The 20,028-nt window shown below is 41.4% G+C and overlaps 1 protein-coding gene across 2 annotated transcripts in view; it reads right to left on the bottom strand.

Annotated features, from left to right (window-relative positions):
- Positions 1-20,028, bottom strand: part of EYA2 (EYA transcriptional coactivator and phosphatase 2) — a 261,616-nt gene that overhangs the window by 84,577 nt on the left and 157,011 nt on the right. For both annotated transcript variants that reach the window (XM_037811465.1, XM_037811466.1), the window contains exons 7-8: positions 13,824-13,966; positions 8,203-8,286 (exon numbers count right to left, since the gene is read on the bottom strand). In XM_037811465.1, the coding sequence (XP_037667393.1) occupies positions 8,203-8,286; positions 13,824-13,966 (227 nt within the window). The remainder of the gene's footprint in view (positions 1-8,202; positions 8,287-13,823; positions 13,967-20,028) is intronic.

Raw genomic sequence — 20,028 nt, 5'->3', positions numbered from 1 at the left:
ACAGACCCAATGTCAGAGCTAAAATGCTAAAACTCTTGGAAGAAAACAAAAGAGTAAAACTTCGTGACCTTGAGTTTGGCAACAGTTTCTTGGATAAAAGTACATGCAACAAAAGAAAAAACAGATAAGTTGGACTTCATCAAAATTGGAAACATTTGTGCTTCAAAGGCCATGATCAAGAAAGTGAAAAGACAACCTACTGAATGGGAGAAAATATTTGCAAATCATATATCTGACAACAGGCTGGTGTCCAGAATATATAAAGAACTCTTACAACTCAACAGTAAAGAGAGAAATAACCCATTTAAAAATAGGCAAAGGGCTTGAACAGCTATTTCTCCAAAGAAGATATACCAATGGCCAATAAGCACATGAAAAGATGCTCAATATCATTAGTTATTAGAGAAATGTAAATTCAAACCACAATGAGAGATCACTTCACACCCAGTAGGATGGCTAAAATAAAAAGACAACAATAACAAGTGTTGGTGAGATGTGGCGAAACTGAAATCCTCACCCACTGCTGGTAGGAGAGTGAAACTATGCAGCCGCTTTGGAAAACAGTCAGGCAACTCCTGAGTTAGCATAAGACCCACCAATCCCACCCCTACGTATATACTTAAGAGAACTGAATATATATGTCTATACCAAAAGTTGTATTCAAATATTATAGCAGCATTCTTCATATCAGCCCCAAACTGAAACAATCCAATGGTCCATCAACTGATGAACGGAGAGACAAAATGCAGTATATCCAGATGATGGCATATTATGTGACTGTAAAAAGGAATGAAGTACTGATACATGCTACAACATGATGAACCTCGAAAACGTTATACTAAGTGAAAGAAGCAAAGACCACAATGAGATACCATCTAACACTGGTTAGAATGGCTGCCATTAAACAAACAGGAAACTACAAATGCTGGAGGGGATGTGGAGAAATTGGAACTCTTATTCATTGTTGGTGGGACTGTATAATGGTTCAGCCACTCTGGAAGTCAGTCTGGCAGTTCCTTAGAAAACTAGATATAGAGTTATCATTCGATCCAGCGATTGCACTTCTCGGTATATACCCGGAAGGTCGGAAAGCAGTGACACGAACAGGTATCTGCACGCCAATGTTCATAGCAGCATTATTCGCAATTGCCAAGAGATGGAAGCAACCCAAATGTCCTTCAACAGATGAGTGGATAAATAAAATGCGGTATATACACACGATGGAATACTACGCGGCAGTAAGAAGGAACGATCTTGTGAAACGTATGACAACATGGATGAACCTTGAAGACATAATGCTGAGCGAAATAAGCCAGGCACAAAAAGACAAATATTATATGCTACCACTAATGTGAACTTTGAAAAATGTAAAACAAATGGTTTATAATGTAGAATGTAGGGGAACTAGCAATAGAGAGCAATTAAGGAAGGGGGAACAATAATCCAAGAAGAACAGATAAGCTATTTAACGTTCTGGGGATGCCCAGGAATGACTATGGTCTGTTAATTTCTGATGGATATAGCAGGAACAAATTCACAGAAATGTTGCTGTATTATGTAACTTTCTTGGGGTAAAGTAGGAACATGTTGGAAGTTAAGCAGTTATCTTAGGTTAGTTGTCTTTTTCTTACTCCCTTGTTATGGTCTCTTTGAAATGTTCTTTTATTGTATGTTTGTTTTCTTTTTAACTTTTTTTTCATACAGTTGATTTAAAAAAGAAGGGAAAGTTAAAAAAAAAAAAAAAAGAAAAACAAGGAAAAAAAAAGATGTAGTGCCCCCTTGAGGAACTTGTGGAGAATGCAGGGGTATTGGCCAACCCCACCTCGATGGTTGCTAACATGACCACAGACATAGGGAACTGGTGGTTTGATGGGTTGAGCCCTCTACCATAGGTTTTACCCTTGGGAAGACGGTTGCTGTAAAGGAGAGGCTAGGCCTCCCTATAATTGTGCCTAAGAGCCTCCTCCGGAACGCCTCTTTGTTGCTCAGATGTGGCCCTCTCTCTCTAGCTAAGCCAACTTGAAAGGTGAAATCACTGCCCTCCCCGCTACGTGGGATCAGACACCCAGGGGAGTGAATCTCCCTGGCAACGTGGAATATGACTCCCGGGGAGGAATGTAGACCTGGCATCGTGGGACGGAGAACATCTTCTTGACCAAAAGGGGGATGTGAAAGGAAATGAAATAAGCTTCAGTGGCAGAAAGATTCCAAAAGGAGCTGAGAGGTCACTCTGGTGGGCACTCTTACGCACACTTTAGACAACCCTTTTTAGGTTCTAAAGAATTGGGGTAGCTGGTGGTGGATACCTGAAACTATCAAACTACAATCCAGAACCCATGAATCTCGAAGACAGTTGTATAAAAATGTAGCTTATGAGGGGTGACAATGGGATTGGGAAAGCCATAAGGACCACACTCCACTTTGTCTAGTTTATGGATGGATGAGTGGAAAAATAGGGGAAGGAAACAAACAGACAAAGGTACCCAGTGTTCTTTTTTACTTCAATTGCTCTTTTTCACTCTAATTATTATTCTTGTTATTTTTGTGTGTGTGGTAATGAAGGTGTCAGGGATTGATTTAGGTGATGAATGTACAACTATGTAATGGTACTGTGAACAATCGAAAGTACAATTTGTTTTGTATGACTGCGTGGTATGTGACTATATCTCAATAAAATGAAGATTAAAAAAAAAAAAAAAAAAAAGAAAGAAGCCTGTCACAAAAAACCACGTATTGTATTATTCCATTTATAGGAAAAGTCCAGAATAGACAAATCCATAGAGACAGAAAGTTGATTAGCGGTTGCAAGAGCTGGGTGGAGGGGGAAATGGGGAATCACTGCTAATGGGTACGGGGTTTCTTTTGGGGTGATAAAAATGTTCCGGAATTAGATAGTGATAATGGTTGCACAACTCTATGAATACGAATATACTAAATACTCCTGAATTGTAAACTCTAAAAGGGGGAATTTATGGTATGGGAATTATATCTCAGTAAAGCTTTGAAACCAACTGGTCCTAGAGTTGAGCTTCAAATTGTACTGAGCTGCTGGAAGGCAAGGCACAGAAGGAGTCAGGGCCCCTGGAGGACTGCTGATTAAGACTTCTTATAATCCCTTCCTGGCCAAAGGCAAAGGCTCTTGACCACCTTGCGTTTGCCTAATCCATGCTGGAAAAAATAAAGAGTTCAGAGGCTGCGGGGCTGGAGAGATGGGGAAAAGGAGATATGAAAGAGGCGGCCATAGCTGGCTACGCCGCTCTAGCTCTCCAGGGAATTCCTAATGGATCCACAAGATGTAGGGAGATGCAGCTGCCAAAGGGATGCTCTGGCTCCGAACACTGGGGAGGAAGAGAGGGGACAGGAAGAGAGTCCAGTTTTTACTGTAAAATTCAATCTCCCTCTGTTTTGAATCATTCCTTAATCATTTTAGCTCTGTTGGTCTTATTTCCCTAAGTAAACAGCAAGTTCCCCTTATGGCTGGGACCACAATTGATAGGACTTCTACTTCCTGCACAGTGTTCTGCACAATTCCACAAGCAAACAGCTGCTGGTCCTTGGTGTGGATGTGCAAGGGGCCTTGGCCTTCAGAGCCCATTTGCTGGACACCCATGATCTTCATTCTCTTCTGGAAACAGCATCCTGGTTTCCTTTGGGGAGCCATCCCTCCCCCACTCAGTCCATTTGGTTGGGATGGAGCTGACCTGCTCCTCCAGCCCCTTTGGGCCCTCAGTGGGTCCGTGATCAAAGATGGCCAACCTGAGTCACAGAGGTTGGGATATGGATGGCTGTGTAAGCCAGTTTGGGCTAATGAGATTCAAGCCTGGGAGCTGTCCTGGAATTTGGGAAGGACAAGGATTCCTTTCTTCAGTTGAAATTGTTGAGGCAGAGTTGCCACTTGGAGTAAATCTGCTGAAGAATACAGAAAGACCAAGTCCTGAGAACACAGTCTGAGCTCCTGGATCCGGCCAGACCCGAATCCCAAATACCCCATGGGTTTTCATTTATTGTGAACCAATGAATTTCCTTTGAAGCACTCTATGCTTCAAACTGAGAGTCCTGCTTGATACTGGCTATTAATAATGACCTCCACAAGGCCGCAGTTTGTGGAGAAGTACAGAGAGAAAGAACTGTGGACCAAGAGTCAGAGGCCATGTATTTTAGTTCTGCCATGAGTACCCTGATTACATTACCTCCCTATGTCTCAATTACTTTGTAAAATGGGGCTAACATCCCTGCTCCTCTAGATCCTCTCCACTTCTCTGACTTCCAGGTTTGTAGTGGTAGTCCAAGTCTCTTTCTGGAGCTTCAGACCCACAAATCCTCTCATCTTCTAGGCCTCTCAAGCAAAACAAATTTTCTTTTTCCTCAACCTTTTTCTCTTTCATTGTTCTTCTTCTACTACATGGTACTTTGTGCTAGAACTTGCTAATCATCCTCTAATGTCCATTCTTCCTTTCTCCCTCTCAGAGTAGGAGAACCCCTGAATTTTAACAGGGCACATGACTACCCAAAATAAAGACTACATTTCCACAACTCCCTTGCAGCTAGATGTAGCCATGTGACCATGTTCCAGCCAATGGCATGTGAGCAAAATGATGCATGCGATTTCTGCATCTGGCTCTTAAAAAAGAGACAATTTAAAAAATATAGAAAGAAGAAGGTGCACTCTTCTTTCCCTGCTCCCCCTTCCCACTGGAATGTGGACATGGTGGTAAGCTATGTTATATCTTCCCAGTGAGTGCAGTGCTCCAGGGGTGGCAGAGAACGACGAAGGAGCCTGCGTCTCCCATGCTGCGAGTGGCCTCACTGTCTTGAACTGCTTAAAGGTGGACTGTCAGGCGAGAGAGAAGTCAACTTTGTCTTCTTTAAGCCACAGTTACTTTGGGTCTCTCTTAGACTTGCCAAATTTAGCGAGTAAAAAATACCCATTCCTCACCTTAGAGGGAGCTTGTGGAGGGAGTGGAAAATTCTAGAAGAGTAATGAAGAATGCACAAGAGACCCTGGGGCTCAGAGAACTTCTCACCTCAGTTTTCCCTGGATGTCCCAAGAGCATTTAGGGAGGCAGATGAGCTTAAGGTCTCACTCTCATTCTCTCCTGGATGATCTTACCCATCCTGGGTCAGTTTCTCCTAATGTACAGTGGAGGCTAATTGGCCACGACGATCTCCTAGGCCTTCAGGTCTGATCTTCCCTGGTGCTGTAATTCTAGGATGGATGCTGCAACTCAGATGACAACAGGGCTGGGGAGGTCACCTAAATGGGCCCAACAGGCCAGGTGAAAGCCTGGATGAGCTGAAGGGCACACACACACCCCAAAGAGGGCAGTCACTACTTAGCTCCTGTTGATTGTTGCCACGTGGGAATGCAGGATGGCCAGATTCCCTAATTTTTCAGGATGAGGTAGAAATCAAGATTGTTTTGGTCTGTGCAATCTCCTGATTTTTAAATGTTGGCAACAAATTTGCATTTTTTCAAACACTCTGGAGGCCAAACAAAAATGTCTGCAGGCCGAATTTGGCTGACAGTCATAAGTTAGGAATTTCTGTCCTGATACTATTTTCTTTCTTTCCTTCATTTATTTAAAAAAATATTTGACACCCACTAAGTATGAGACACTGGGGATAAAGCAATGAATAAAACAGAAAAAAAAAAAATTCTCTGTCCTCATGCAACTTACATTCCAGAGGACTGTCCTGATTCATTCATGCAACAAGCATTTATTGAGTATTCTGTCCCATGCACTGGGATTGGTTGGGAAAATAGAAAACGTTCATGGTCCCTGTTGCTATGAAGCTTATAGCTGAAAAAGGTGCATAATTATAATATAAATGAAAAATACAGTTATGGGGAGAGATGTAATTTAGCGATGGGGACAGGTAGGAAAGTCTTGGAGGAAGCTACACTTAAACTGAAAATTAAAAGAGAAGTTGCTTTAGCCTAGTGATAGAACATTCTAGAACATTCTAGATCATTGCAGAGGTGCCTGTGTGCCCCATCCACAATGCAGAGGCTTTCTACTGTTAGCACCTGTGATTCCCTGTCCTAGAGCTTTGTCAAGGCAGGGCAGATTATACGGAGATAAATACAGGAGAAGCCCTCAACCCAGGCTAAGGGGGGCTTAGTAGAGAAATATCCCAGCTCCCTCTTCCCTTGGGTGAGCCACCCCTGCAGTGTGTTCTACACAGTCTCCCAGAGGGCCCCACAGAATCGAGTCCCAATTGCCCATGGCAGTAACGTTTAGGCAACCTGTACTAGCTTCCTTCCCTTATCTGCCTCACTTTCCTACTCTGCACCTATTGATCCCTGAGATCACCTCCCAAATAACCTACCTGGCCTCACTCCTTGTTTCAGGGCCCTGCTTCTGGGAGAAACCAACAGACAGCATGAACAAATGCCCTGAGGTGGGAGAGAACATGGCAGGTTCCAGGCCAGAAAGAAACTTGAAGCAAACAGTAGGAAATGAGACTGCGGAGTGGGACAGGGGCAGGCTCATGTACGGCTTTGGAGGTTGGGTTAGGGTTTGTCAATGGCGTAGCTGCTGCTGATTTTCCAGCAGTGGAGTGATACCATGGGGCTTGTATTTAGGGTGACTTCTCTGACTGCTGTTGGGAGACTGCACTATTGGGGCAGTGGTGGAAGCTGGCAGACCAGAGAGGAGGCCAAGCAAGAGGGGAAGGGGGCTGGGATTAGGTGGTAGGCTGAAGAGAGGTGGCTGGTGATGAAGAGTGACACGGACTAGGCCACATGGGGCTCAAAAAGGAGCTCTGGGCTTTGTTCCCCCCTTGCCTTGGAGAAGCCCCCAATTCCATTTAGGGGGTGGTGGCAAGACATGGATACTAAACTCATAACCAACATCACAAGGCCTTGTACAATCCATAAGGAGTGATACGCTGGATGAAGCTACAGAACTTCAGTGTGGGGTATCTCATGGCAAGAAGGGCAAAGGAAAGTTTGTTAGGGGAGGTAGCTTCACGCGGTGGTTTGGAAAAACATAAAACACACAAACTGAGTGGGCAACTCACCATGTGAGGACAGAAATTCCTCTGGGACAGCCCTACATTTTGCGAGGACTGCCAAACCCACGCTTGGGTGTTTTCAGCGGTTCTCAACTCCTCCACCCTTCGTCTAAGCTGTGCGCAGCCCCAAAACTCACGCCGGATTTCCCGCAGGCACTGCTAGACATATTAACGGCTTTCCTACGTGGCGAGAGATTTCTGCACCACCAACACTATTTTTATACTCTTTACAACATAATGGCAGACAATAAATCTATCTTGCTAATTACACATCCAGCTTGTTATAACCCCCATAAAAACATGAACAGCTGGGAAAGCCATGAGGTGATGTCAAATCATATTCCTGGTCTCTAAACAGAAACAGAAATATTTTCCAGTCACTGGCAAGTCTCAAGGTTCCTACCCATGCGTGCAAACAGCTGCCAATCGGTCACCCACCTCCGATGGGATGATAACTGGGCTGTTTTCTAAAGCACGGCCCCTTCACCCCCATGTCTCCCTAGAAGCGATGGCAGCTGCCTGGAACATACATAAGTAGTTTGCTGAGAAGAACACAGGATGAATGCAAAGAATCGGTAGGGTTCGGGTTCTGAGCAGTTGGGTTCATTTTTTGTATTATTATGGAAGTTTCAACGTTTCTTCCACTCACCACCAATCAGCTGACAGCATTTGCCCAGAATCCTAACTGGATGGTTCCCCAATCTAATCTGTTGAGGATACACTTACAAAATTGTTGCTAAAACCCACGCTGGAGCTGACAATGCCTCCCCCTCATTTCAGAAAAACGGAGGGAAAATTAAATTCATCTGCCAGAGACACTAAGATAAACAACAGGGAAGAAAAAAAGTATTTTGCCTCGTTTTTTAGCTGGGATCACTTATTTTGGCTGTAACATAGCGTAGCCCTCTTAGCGGGGAGACAGCTGAAGACTACGAGCTTATGTCCTAGCAAGTAGACACTGTATGTGTTGAAAGAAAAGGCAAGAGAGACAACTGAAGGGGAAGCTAATTAAATTTTTACATGTCAAAGGAAAATTCCATAGGAGTTCTCAGACCGAGGCTAACCCAAAGGGGCAGCTTTTGCTAGAGAAACTGCCTCACAAACTGCCCCTACCATTCCCAGGACAAACTGGCTGGACAGTCAGTCATGTCAGAGGAAAAAATAAAAGACAAAATAGATTCTTACCTTCCCATATCTGGATGCAAAAGTCCCCGTGAGTAAGGAGTGAAAAATAATGATTGTCTCATCCAGGTCCCACACGAACACACGCTGTGATGAAAGAGAGGAAGAGAATGGAGACAAACGGACTTGCTTGTGTCTGACTTAATGTCTGCAGAAATTAATTCCCTTGGAAGAAAAAGAAGTCCTGAAAAGCATTATCTTTAAGCTATAAAACACGTGACTGACTGATGCGGTGTTGAGATCGCATCCAATCTTATCTGGGTAAAGGGTATTCCTATGACCTCCAATTTGGGGCTCCTATTCAACTCAGTAGATTCTAGAACCAAGAAGCCAGTTCTTGCCGTCCACATACAATCTCATAAGAGGGGCAGTTCAAACCAAAAGCAACAATAAAAATCATATATTTGAGATAAAATGAAATACTACCATCTTACATTCACCCCTCATCACAAGCCCAACTACTCTTAACCATTTCTGGTTTTAGCAATTCTGGTGATTACCTGCATAACTCTAAATAATACATGTACTCTCCTTACACTCTATGAAATGTTTAAAATCATACCGTATCTCAATTTATCCATATCTGAATCATGCCTTTCTGGTATAACTTTTTGTATCTGCTGGAGTTTATTAACTGCTTTTAGTTTTCCTTATTTGCAATAATATGCCTTCATTATATTATCAAATTATCAGCCATCCACTCTACAGTGCGGAATCTCTGGGCCAGAGGTGTCCATCCTTGGTTACAGGATGATCTAATGTGGACTGGCTGCTCTTAGGCTTACAGTGTTGTCAGTGTCCCGAGACTTCCCTTCATTGCACATCTGGGTCACATCTACTGTTTCCTGAATCTCAAGTCTCTTTCTTGCTTACTTCCTCGTTTTGCTCGAGTCCATCTTCCAGTTACTTCTGAAAAGGTGCATGGGAAAGTAATCTTTCTGAATTCTTGCATATCTGATTATATCTTTATTTTGAGGTACAGGTTCTCTGGGTACAAAATTCCTATTTCAAAATAATGTCTTCTAGATCTTTGAAAGAATTCCTTCATTATTTTCTAGAGCCTAGTGTCACTGATGAAGTCTCCTGCTTTACTGATCCTCAGTCCTTTGTAGGTTTCTGCAGGTTTTTTTTTTTTTCTCTTTCTCTCTAGGATTTTTTTTTTTTTTTTTTTTAAGGATCTTCCTTTAAAGGTGTCCTCAAATTCCATGAGGATCTATCTAGGTATGGTCTTTTTTCATCCATACTGTCCAGCTCTTGCGTTTTTTCAATCCAATGATGAATCTTTCTAGAGCTCTAAAAATTATTTTCTTTAATAATATCCTCCCATATTTTCCACAATTCTTTCCTTCCAGAATTCCCAACAAATATTAGACCTTTTATATTGATACACTATCTCATCTTTTAAAAATATTTTCTAAATTTTTGTCTTTTTGGTCTATGTTTTGGGAGATTTCTTAAACTTTCTCTTCCAACCATCCTATCAAACTTTTGAGTCTCACAGTCATATAAACATCTCCAACAATTTCTCCTTTTTCTCTGAGAGTTTCTTTCCCAATGGCCTCCACTTCTTAGTTTATGGATCTACCATCACTTTGATTCATTATGAGAAAACCCATCAGAATTTTTCTAGGGTTTCTTCTGTTTCTTAAGTTACCTCTCTTCTCACTTATCCTATTTATCTTGTTGTTGGGTTTCCTCACTTTCCTGGTGATCATTATTTTCAAGAACAAAGGACCTGATCGGTAACCTATGCAGCTGGTGGGAGGAGGGAAGGCAAATACACCGACTCAGTCCACCATCTTGCACAGGCCACCTCTGACTTCTCTGGAAGTCAATATCTGTATTTACACCTTGGCATTTGCCATACCTTTAAAATAAAGAGCAGGGTGGTATATAGTAGGTAAAAGGTCAGTTAGCATCCCAGGTCCTTTAGTGCAGGGTTTTTCAAAGCCATTCGTAGCGCTCATATTGTTTCCTGGGGTTTTTGGTTCAGTTATATTTTTGTGTATGTGTGAGGCGGATCACAATATTAAGTATATTTCTCAATATGGGACATGGTCAAAACAGTTTGAAAACCACTGCTTTTGAGTGAGTGACTTCTGGGCTTTGAATATGCTAAGTCTTAAGTTATCTGAACTAACTGGGTTGGATCAGTTCAATTTAGAAATTTCAGTGCGAGAATTTAAAAAAATCAGTGAATATTTTCAAATTTAATGAAGGTTCTGTTAATTGATCTCTTACACCCCCTCTGAGGAAGAGTGTCTTCCCCTCTCCAATGGCCTCCCCCTGTTAACTACCCCATCACTCCATGCTCCTGCCCTAGATCCTTAGTTGGTAAGTTTCCCAAAGTCATTTTGCAAGTGGTTCTACTCCCTGGTGGTTTGGGTCACAGTGGGCTCCTAACCCCAGCTGGTTCAGAGGCCTTTCCACAGGAGCTTAAAATTGGGAGCCTTCAAATAATTCACAGTTAGGTGGCTGTCAGTGGCCACATTTGGCCATGTGATCCGAAGAATATAGAAAGTCAGACTGAAGAGAGAGAAAAACAGAGGGGTGAAAGATGGAAAGAGAACCCAACTCTCTTCCAGGATTTCAGTTGGGGGCAGAGTGAGGGACAGGGGGGAGGCCCGGAGGAGCTGTGCCAGTCTTGTGTATGGGGGCACCTCAAAGACACTATTGTTTGAAACTTCTAGCACCATCACTGTGGCATGTAGGGATAGGAGGCCTTAAATTTCCCTGTTCCTCTCTACCTGCTGGTTCCAGAACCCTTCTGACACCTTGCTGTACCCTTGTCCTTGGGTTCCAAGAGACCCCTTGTATCCTCAAAATAAATTCTGCTCTTTCACTTAAGTTAACTCAAGTTGGTTTCAGGCACCTGCAGCTGAAGGGTTTTAACTAATACACACCCAGAATTCTCCTCCTTTCCACTTTTCTACATAATTTCTCTCTCATGGGCTTCAGTCATTAGCAAAACTGCCAAAGACTTAAGAGGTGTGACCCATGCAAAGCCTCTATGCTGACATTAAGCACAGAAGTGAAACACGGCTCACACCTTTTCAGCTGTTCTTGCCCAGTGGTACTTACTCTGAAATTGAGAAGCAGATGTTTCCAGAATAATATCACCCCACAATCTCTGACTTCCACGCCACAATTTACCCCTTCAAAGTTTAATGGAAAATCTCTCTCCACCCCCACCACCCCTACTAAGAGCAGAAACCATGTTAGGTGACTGGATAATTTTTTTTGAAATATTAATGAATTTGTCACTTTCTGGGTTTTCTATAGTTCTGCAACTTCAAGCTGGTGGAAAAGTGTCAGGAATATGGCAGAGCAAAATGCAAATGCAACCTGAAGCCAATTAATTTTCTTCCAGCCCTAAACACACTGAAGGGGTTGTATGAAGTCTCCTAGACAAGGGTGGGGTGGGGGTGGCTTTCAGAATTAGGGGAAAGGAAAGAACAGAATTCCCTGGATTGAGAATGGTACTGTGACCAGTGGGAACACAACTTGCTTGGTAGCTCATCCCTGTGGTGGGTCAAGGCCTCAGAGGAGATGGCTGCTGGTAAACCTCAGGAGGCTGGCTAAGAGTAGTAGGCAAGGGCGATATTCAAAATATTTAACTCCTTCTAGGGCAATCAGAACAGACAGGAGCCAAAAACAACCAGTTCAGCTGTGCTAGTGAACACTGGCTAAATACCAGATGACCTGGTTGTGGGCATTTGCTGTCTGGGCCCCCAGCATCCAGCCCCAGGTCTTCTGATAAGAACACTCTGGCTTTCTTTTCCCATTGCATGCTGTCTTGGTGAGACTGTCAATCAGGCGGCAAGCATGAGACCAAAGCCGGGCCGATGGGATGATCTCTCCTTGAAATATAACATGGAGTGAAGTGGCACTAAAATCTAAAATGATTCACTCTGGCAGAAGCCAGCATCCCAAAATTTCTCTGGACTCCCTTTGTTCCTGTTCTTTCTAACCTGGTTTTATGACCTGCTCTCCAAGTCTTTCCCTTTCAGTATATTCCTTTTTGCTTAAGTAACCAGAACTGGTTTCTGTTGTTTGCAACCAAAGGATTATAGCTAATATTCCAAGGTACTCAGTGTCAGAAAGGATTCCTGCACTTAACGCACGGCATGGAATCTCAAGAGAGTGGCTGGATTTTAACAGACCACTGCAGGCTTTGACAGTGAGAAGGCAGCCGTGGCCAAGGAAGATTGGAGATTAGAGGCTTTTCTTCCGGTTTCTGAGACCACTTGAACCCCTGGATTTCTCATGCAATTCTGGGAAGGGAGGGGCCCCAATAGGGAGATGGAATTTCCTACCATCCTGGTGGGATGAGAACTCAGAATCAAAAGTATGCTGATTTTAAGGAAATACTGAAAATAATATTTCTTAGCCTATTTGCATTTGTGGGTTGCATTTTGTAGCTGCTACATAAAGCATACAGGATCAGGAACTGGGATGTGATGATGATGCATTTGAATTTCTTGGCACTGACCCAGGCTTTTCCAATCCTATCCCATATACTCATGGTACACTCAAGCCACAAATAACTGCCTTTTGCAGAGAAGTACCAACTAGTATATCTGCCCACTTTTCTCACCACTAGCACACTCCCCGTCCCAAAGCATGCTGGTTTTTATTTATTTATTTATTTTTTTAAACTTGTTCGGGAAAATGTCACTGCCTGCTCAATAATACTAGACTTGCTTTCTTATAAAGATTGGAGCATCCTTTAGACCAGTAGTTCTCAGGTTGGACTGCACACTGGAATCATCCAGGGAGTTTTTAAAAATACTGATGCCCAGGACCCACTCTTAGGGAATCTGATTCAATTGATATGAGGTGTAGCTTAAGAATGAAGGTTTTCTCAAAGCTCCCAGGAGATTCTCATGTGGTACCAAGATTGAGAACCACTGTCTATAAACAAGAATCACAGAAAGGGATGAAAACTCATTTGATCCTGCCTCCAGCCACCGGGTAGATAAATATCTATGCCATATTAGAATCACCAGGGAAACTTTTAAACATACCCCCTGAGTGTGCATTCAATTGTCCGGGATGGGGCCTGGGAATTTGTATTTCAAAAAAGTACCCCAGGTGATTCTAATATGCAGCCAGGTTTAAGAGCCACTCTAACCCAACTGGGAAGGTCCACTAGCCTTTATTTCATTTACCAGGGCCTCTCAAACGGTGGTCCCCAACCCAGCATCATGCAGCAGCATGAGCTGGGAGCTTATTAGAAATGCATCCACCCCAGACCTAGGATGGGAAACTCTGAATGAGCAACCTGTGTTTCTGCAAGTTCTCAGTGTGATTCTGATGCTACCGTGGTTTGAGAACCACCACTCTTCACTAAATCCAGGGTCATCTCTTCCTAGCCAAGTAAGTCAGCAGTGCATGCTGCAATCACCTGCAGATGACCTCCTTCCTTAGGTCCAACCAAATTATTCCCTCCTTTACCTTTAAATGTTCTTTTGTCTGTTGTTGTGCTTTGGGAACATAAAGGACAACACCCCTGTCCCTCCCCACCCCCATGAATTTGGAGATAACATGTCCCTCCATCACCCTGTTCAGGCCATAGATGGAGAGTACATTCACCAAGTCAGCCAGGGGCCCTGTGGCCTTACCTCGATCTCGTTGTCCCCTGGTGGGGAGGGGTCACTGCTGCGCTTAGACCGGCCTCGGAGCTTCCCGTCGGAGGCCCGGTGGGGCCTGTCTGTGTCTCCCTCTTTTGCCGGCGTGGAAGGTCCATTATGTGTGTTATAGTCGCCTGGTGTAGAAAGGGGACAGTAAGAGGACTTGCTGGGTGTGTCCTCCCAGGAGCTGCCCCCCCCCAGCACTGTCCAATCCCACGTGGTAGGTCCACAGGCAGCACTTGAGGCAAAGACGGCATGGAGTTCAAGTGACTTTTGGAAGTCCTTTCGATCACCCATTCACAATCATTCATTCATCCAGCAAACATTTATTGAGTAGGCACCATTCCAGGCACAGGGGATATGGCCTGGTCCTCATAGCACTTAAACTCTAGTGAGAGGAGACATCAGACAGATAAACAAGTGAATGTATGTCAACTGGGGACATGTGATATGAGAACAACTAAATCAGGGTGGGGGGGACAGGGAGTGCTGAGGGGGCTGCTATTTAAATGGAGGTGGTCAGGAAAGGCCTCTGGATAGGAGGATATTTCAGTAGAGATCTGAAGGAGGTGAGCGAGGGGCTGGGGCAGGGTGTAATTATAGTGACCATAGTTTTATGTTTATGACTCTGTATATATCTTAAAGCTTGAGAATCCCTAGATTAACAGAAGGAAGAAAATAAATAGTTATCTCTAACTGGGCAATTAAACTCTTGAGCTTTAAGAGACCCCTCTTTAGAGGTAAATTGGGTAGGGGGATGTGAGGAGAATTCTCTCTGTCCCTCTCCCTATGGGGCTTATTCCGTCCTCTATTACAGTAAGTCTTTGAGGCATTACATGCTAAGAGATCTGTCATTTTAAGAATTAAATGAGATTATATATGTGACAGCCTCCAGGACAGACCTGGCAATGAGGAGGTGCTCAGTAAATGGTTTAAATGGGGTCTGGCTTGACTAGACCCACGTTCACAGGTGATCAGCGAGAAGAGGGAGGGCAGAACCTGGGCACCTGCTGTTTTCACCAAGGTGGCATTTCTGGATGCGGCTCCACCAAGAGGCTGCCCCACTCCTGCCCTTGGACAATTGTCTGATGACCTCCCGGTGCTCAGGTCCTAACGCCAGCACCAAAGTTTTGTTGTTATTGCTGATAAATGCAGAGGTTTTTAATGCATGGCTCTTTATCATTCTTTATTACATCACCTCTACTTCCACATTGTAAACAGGTATGGAACTGTGGAGGACATCCCATCCCATGTTCTCCTTTCACAGCTCTTGTTTTAGCTCCCAAAGGTGTCCCGCTGCCTCCATCTCTCCTTTTCTCCCTTCATAATTTCCAGTTCTCTGGTCACTGGGGGAAAATACCTTTCTCTAAAAGTACTTGGCAATGGACTGATTTTTTTTTCCTACCCTGGAAGGATTATTTCCTCCCACCACCCCAAACCCAAGGGACTGGGCTTTATTTAATATTTATAAAACTTCTTATCAGACTAAGGACATAATAAGAAAACATGTGATTGTGAAATGTCAGCACTGCTGGGCTTCCTTCAACTCCACAACACGTTTGGGATACACATTAGAGATTCCCAAACATCAAGCCAGCAAAGACAGTGAGGAATGGGCAGTAAATGTATTTACAGATGCTTGAGCACAATGAAGTAGGGTCTATCCTGACTCACCTGATATTTCTAAGGCTATTGAGGCTTAGAAGACATTTGCTGTCTCCATTGAAATCCAGTCAAATATTATTAAAAAGAGGGGAGAAATGCTGGCCACTCAAGAAATGTCTAAAATAGGTGTGTGTAAAGCCAATTTATAAGGGGAGATTAAAAAAAAAAAAAAAAGGCAGTTCTTTTCCCAACCTTATACATTCTTGAGAATGAGGGTCAAAGTTCAAGGTCACAGTCAGAGGTATACAGGCTAAAGCAATTTATGTAAACTTTTCCTGGAGTCACTTTTAACTCTTTTTCTTTATCCATTTTTAGCATGTATGCATTTATTTTAACAGCTTTATTGAGGTATAATTGACATACAATATTCAAAGTGCACAATATAAGTTTTGATATATGTATTCAACCATGAAACCATCACCACAATCAAGAAAATGAACATATCCATCACCTCCTAAATTTCCTTGTTCCTCATTATAATCCCTTCCTCTTGCTTCCCTCCCCAGGCAACCACTGATCTTCTTTCTGTCACTGTAGATTAGTTTACCTTTTCTATAGTTCTGAACAAATGGAATGATACAGTATACATTCTTTTTTGTTTGACTTCTTGCAGTTAGCATAACTATTTTGAGACTCAACCCATATTATTATTATATATATCAGTAGTTCATTCCTCTGCATTGCTGAGCAATATTCAATTTTATGAATTTACCACCATTTGTTCACTTGCGGATGGACATTTGGATTGATACCAATGCTTTGCGATTACAAATAAAGCTGCTATGAACATTCATATATAAGCATTTGTATGGACATAAACTTTCTTTTTCTTGGGTAAATACCCAGGAGGGTGATTGCTGGGTCATATTATATAAGTGGGTGTTTAACTTCCTAAGAAACTGCTAACATGTTTTCCACAGTGGTTATACCATTTTACATTCCCACCAGCGGTGTATAAAAGTGTGAGTTTCTCACGTCATTGCCAACCTTTGGTAAGATCAGACTTTGTAGCCATTATAGAGGGAAGGTAGTGCTATATCATTGGGGTTTTAATTTGCATTTCTCTAATGACTAATGATGTTGAGCATCTGATCACATGGTTGTTACCATTCCTAGATCTTGTTTGGTGAAGTGACTGTTCATATCTTTTGCCTATTTCTTTACTGGATTACTTATTTTCTAATTGAGTTTTGAGACTTCCTTATATATTAGATACAAATACTTTATCAGATAGATGCTTTGCAGTTACTGTCTCCCAAACTCTGGCTTGTCTTTTATTCTCCTAACAGTGTCCTTCAAAGAACAAAAGTTAAAAAATTTTATGAAGTCCAATTTATATCATCATTTTTCCTTTTCAGATCATGTTTTGGTGCCTTATCTAAGAAATCTTTGCCTAGAACAAAGTCACAAGTATTTTCTCCTGCATTTCCTTCCAGAAGTTTTATAGTTTTATATTTAGGTTTATCACCTATTTTGAGTTAATTTTTATATATCGCATGAGGTATGGATCAAAGAACGGGTTTTTTGTTTATTGGTTTGATTTTCTGGCATATAGATATACAGTTTTTCCAGCATCATTTTTTGAAAAGATTATCCTTTTCCACTGAATCGCTTTTACACCTTTGTCAAAAATCAGTTGTCCATATACAGTGGGTTTATTTCTGAACTTTCTGTTCAGTTCCCACTGATCTATCCGTCTGTCTTTATATCAATACCACACTGTCTTGATTACCATGGCTTTATACTAAGTCTAGAAATCAGGTAGTGTTAACCCTCCAACTTTGTTATTCTTTATCAAAGCTGTTTTCTCTATTCTAGGTCACTTGCCTTTCTATGTTAATTTCAGAATTAGCTTGCCTATTTCTACAAAAAAAGAGACTGGGATTTTGATGGAGATGGTGTTAAATCTATAGATCAATTTGGGAAGAACTGACATCTTTAATATTAAGTCTTCTGACCCCTGAACAAGATGTACCTCTCCATTTATTTATATTTTCTTTAATTCCTCTCAGCAGTGTTATATAGTTTTCATTGTATAGGCCTTGTACATCTTTCGTTAGATTTATTCTGAAGTATTTCATACTTATGATATTGTAAATAGCATTAAAAATTATATTTCCTATTGTTTGTTGCTAGTAAATAGAAATACACTTGATTTAACAATAAATACAATCAGATTTTTTACATAGGAGGTAATGTCATTTTACTTCTTTTTACTTGATGAAGTTTTTCTTCTTTTTCAATTGGCATGCCTTTAATTTCTTTTTCTTACTTTATTGTACTGGCGGGACTGTTCAGAACAACAATGAATAGAAACAGTGAGAGTGGACACCCTTGTCTTGTTTCTAATCTTAGGAAGACAGCTGTAGTCTTCTGCAAGCTGCCCTTTATCTGATCATGTAAGTTCCCTCCTATACCCAGTTTGCTGAGTTATCAGGAGTTGGTGATGGATTTTGTCGAGAATGCTTTCTCTGCATCTACTGAAATGATATTTTTTTTTTCAGTTTCTTAATATGGTGAATTATATTGACTGATATTTTAATGTTAAACCAACCTTGCCTTCCTGGGATATATTCAACTTGATCAAGATGTATGATCCTTTTTAAATATATTATTGGATTTGATTTGCTAAGATTTTGTTTGAATTTTTCTATCTATATTTATGAGGAATATTGGTCTGTCATTTTCTTTTCTTGTAATGCCTTTGTCTGGTTTTGGTATCAGGGTAATACTGGCCTCATAAAACGAGTTGGGAAATATTTCTTCCTCTACAATTTTCTTGGAGACCTTGTGTAGAACTGGTATTTCTTCCTTAAATGTTTGGTAAAATTAATCACTGAAGCCATGTGGGTCTGGCATTTTCTTTGTGAGAAGATTATTAATAAAAATTCAATTTATTTAATAGTTATAGCCTTGTTTAGGTTACCTATTAGCTCTTGTGTGAGCTTTCATAGTTTTTGTCCTCCTGGGATTTGTTCATTTCAGCTAAGCTGTCAAATTTATTGGTGTAACATTGTTCATAAAATTCCATTTATATGGAATTTATGTTAAAATTCCTTTTAATAGCTGTAGAATTTTCAGCAGTCACCTCTCTCATTTCATGGTAATTTGTGTCTTCTCTCTTTTTCCCTGATCAGCCTGCCTTGATCTCAATTTTATTGATCTTCCCAAAGAACTAGTTTTTGGTTTCATTGATTTCCCCCTATTGTTTTCCTGTTTTCAGATTTCATCAGTTTCCACTCTGATCTTTATTATTTCCTTTTGTTTGCTTATTTTGGGTTTGATTTGCTCTTCTTTTTCTAATTTCTTATGGTAGAAGATGAAATCACTGGTTTGAAACCTTTCTTCTTTTCTAATACAGACTTTTAGTGATATAAATTTCCCTCTAAGCACTGCTTTAGCATCAGTCCATAAATTTTGATTTGTTGTGTTTATATTTTCACTCAGTTCAAAATACTTTTAAATTTCTCTTCAATTTCTTCTTTGACCCATGGGTTACTCAGAAGCATGTTAATTAATTCCTAAATATTGGGGGATTTCCCAGCAATCTTTCTATTATTGATGTCTAATTTAATCCTACTGTAGTCAAAGAATATACTTTGTATGATCTGACTCCTTTTAATATTGAGACTTGATTTATGCTCAAAAATATGTGTATGTTGGTAAATGTTCCACTTATACTTGAAAGGAATGTGTATTTTCCATTGTTGTATTAGTGTCCTAGTGAGTGTCTATTATGTCTAATTTGTTGATAGTGTTGTTCAAGTCTTCTATATCATTGCTGATTTTATGCTTACCTGTTTTATCAGTTATTGAGAGAAGGGTCTTTAAATCTCCAACCATACTTCTGGATTTGTCTATTTCTCCTTGGAGCTCTCTGTTTTTGTTTCATGTACTTTGAAACTCTGTTATCAGGTACACAAATGTTTGGGATTGCCATACCCTATTGATGAACTCACCTCTTTATCATTATGAAATGACCTTTTTATCCCAGGTAATATTCTTTGTGAATTCTACTTTGTCTGATATTAATATAGTCCCCCAGCTTTCTTTTGACTAACGTTGTTAACATGGTGTTCCAGTTTGCTAATGCTGCCATTACACAAAATACCAGAAATGGATTGGCTTTCATAAAGGGGGTTTATTTGGTTAAAGAGTTAAAGCATTAAGGCCATAAAGTGTCTAAGGCATCAACAATAAGTACCTTCACTGGAGAAAGGCCACTGGCATCCGGAAAACCTCTGTAAGCTCATAAGGCATGTGGCTGACATCTGCTGATCCTGGGTTGTGTTCTAGCTTCTCTCTCAGCTCCTGTGCATTCTTCAATATGTTGTTCTTGGAGCGTTTTGTCCTCTCTTAGCTTCTCCGGAGCAAAAGTCTGCTTTCAATTGCTGTTTTCAAAATGTCTAAGTTGCAGCTCTGAGGTTCTTCTGTTTGTGAGCCCCTTTATAAGACTTCAATGAACTAATCAAGGTCCATGCTGAATGGGCGGGGCCACGCCTCCATGGAAACATTCAATCAGAAGGTTCCA

This window comes from Choloepus didactylus, chromosome 19 (assembly GCF_015220235.1).
Source record: "Choloepus didactylus isolate mChoDid1 chromosome 19, mChoDid1.pri, whole genome shotgun sequence".
Taxonomy (NCBI): Eukaryota; Metazoa; Chordata; class Mammalia; order Pilosa; family Megalonychidae; genus Choloepus; species Choloepus didactylus.
Note: the sequence above shows the minus strand (reverse complement) of the source record. Positions and strands in the feature narration are given on the sequence as shown.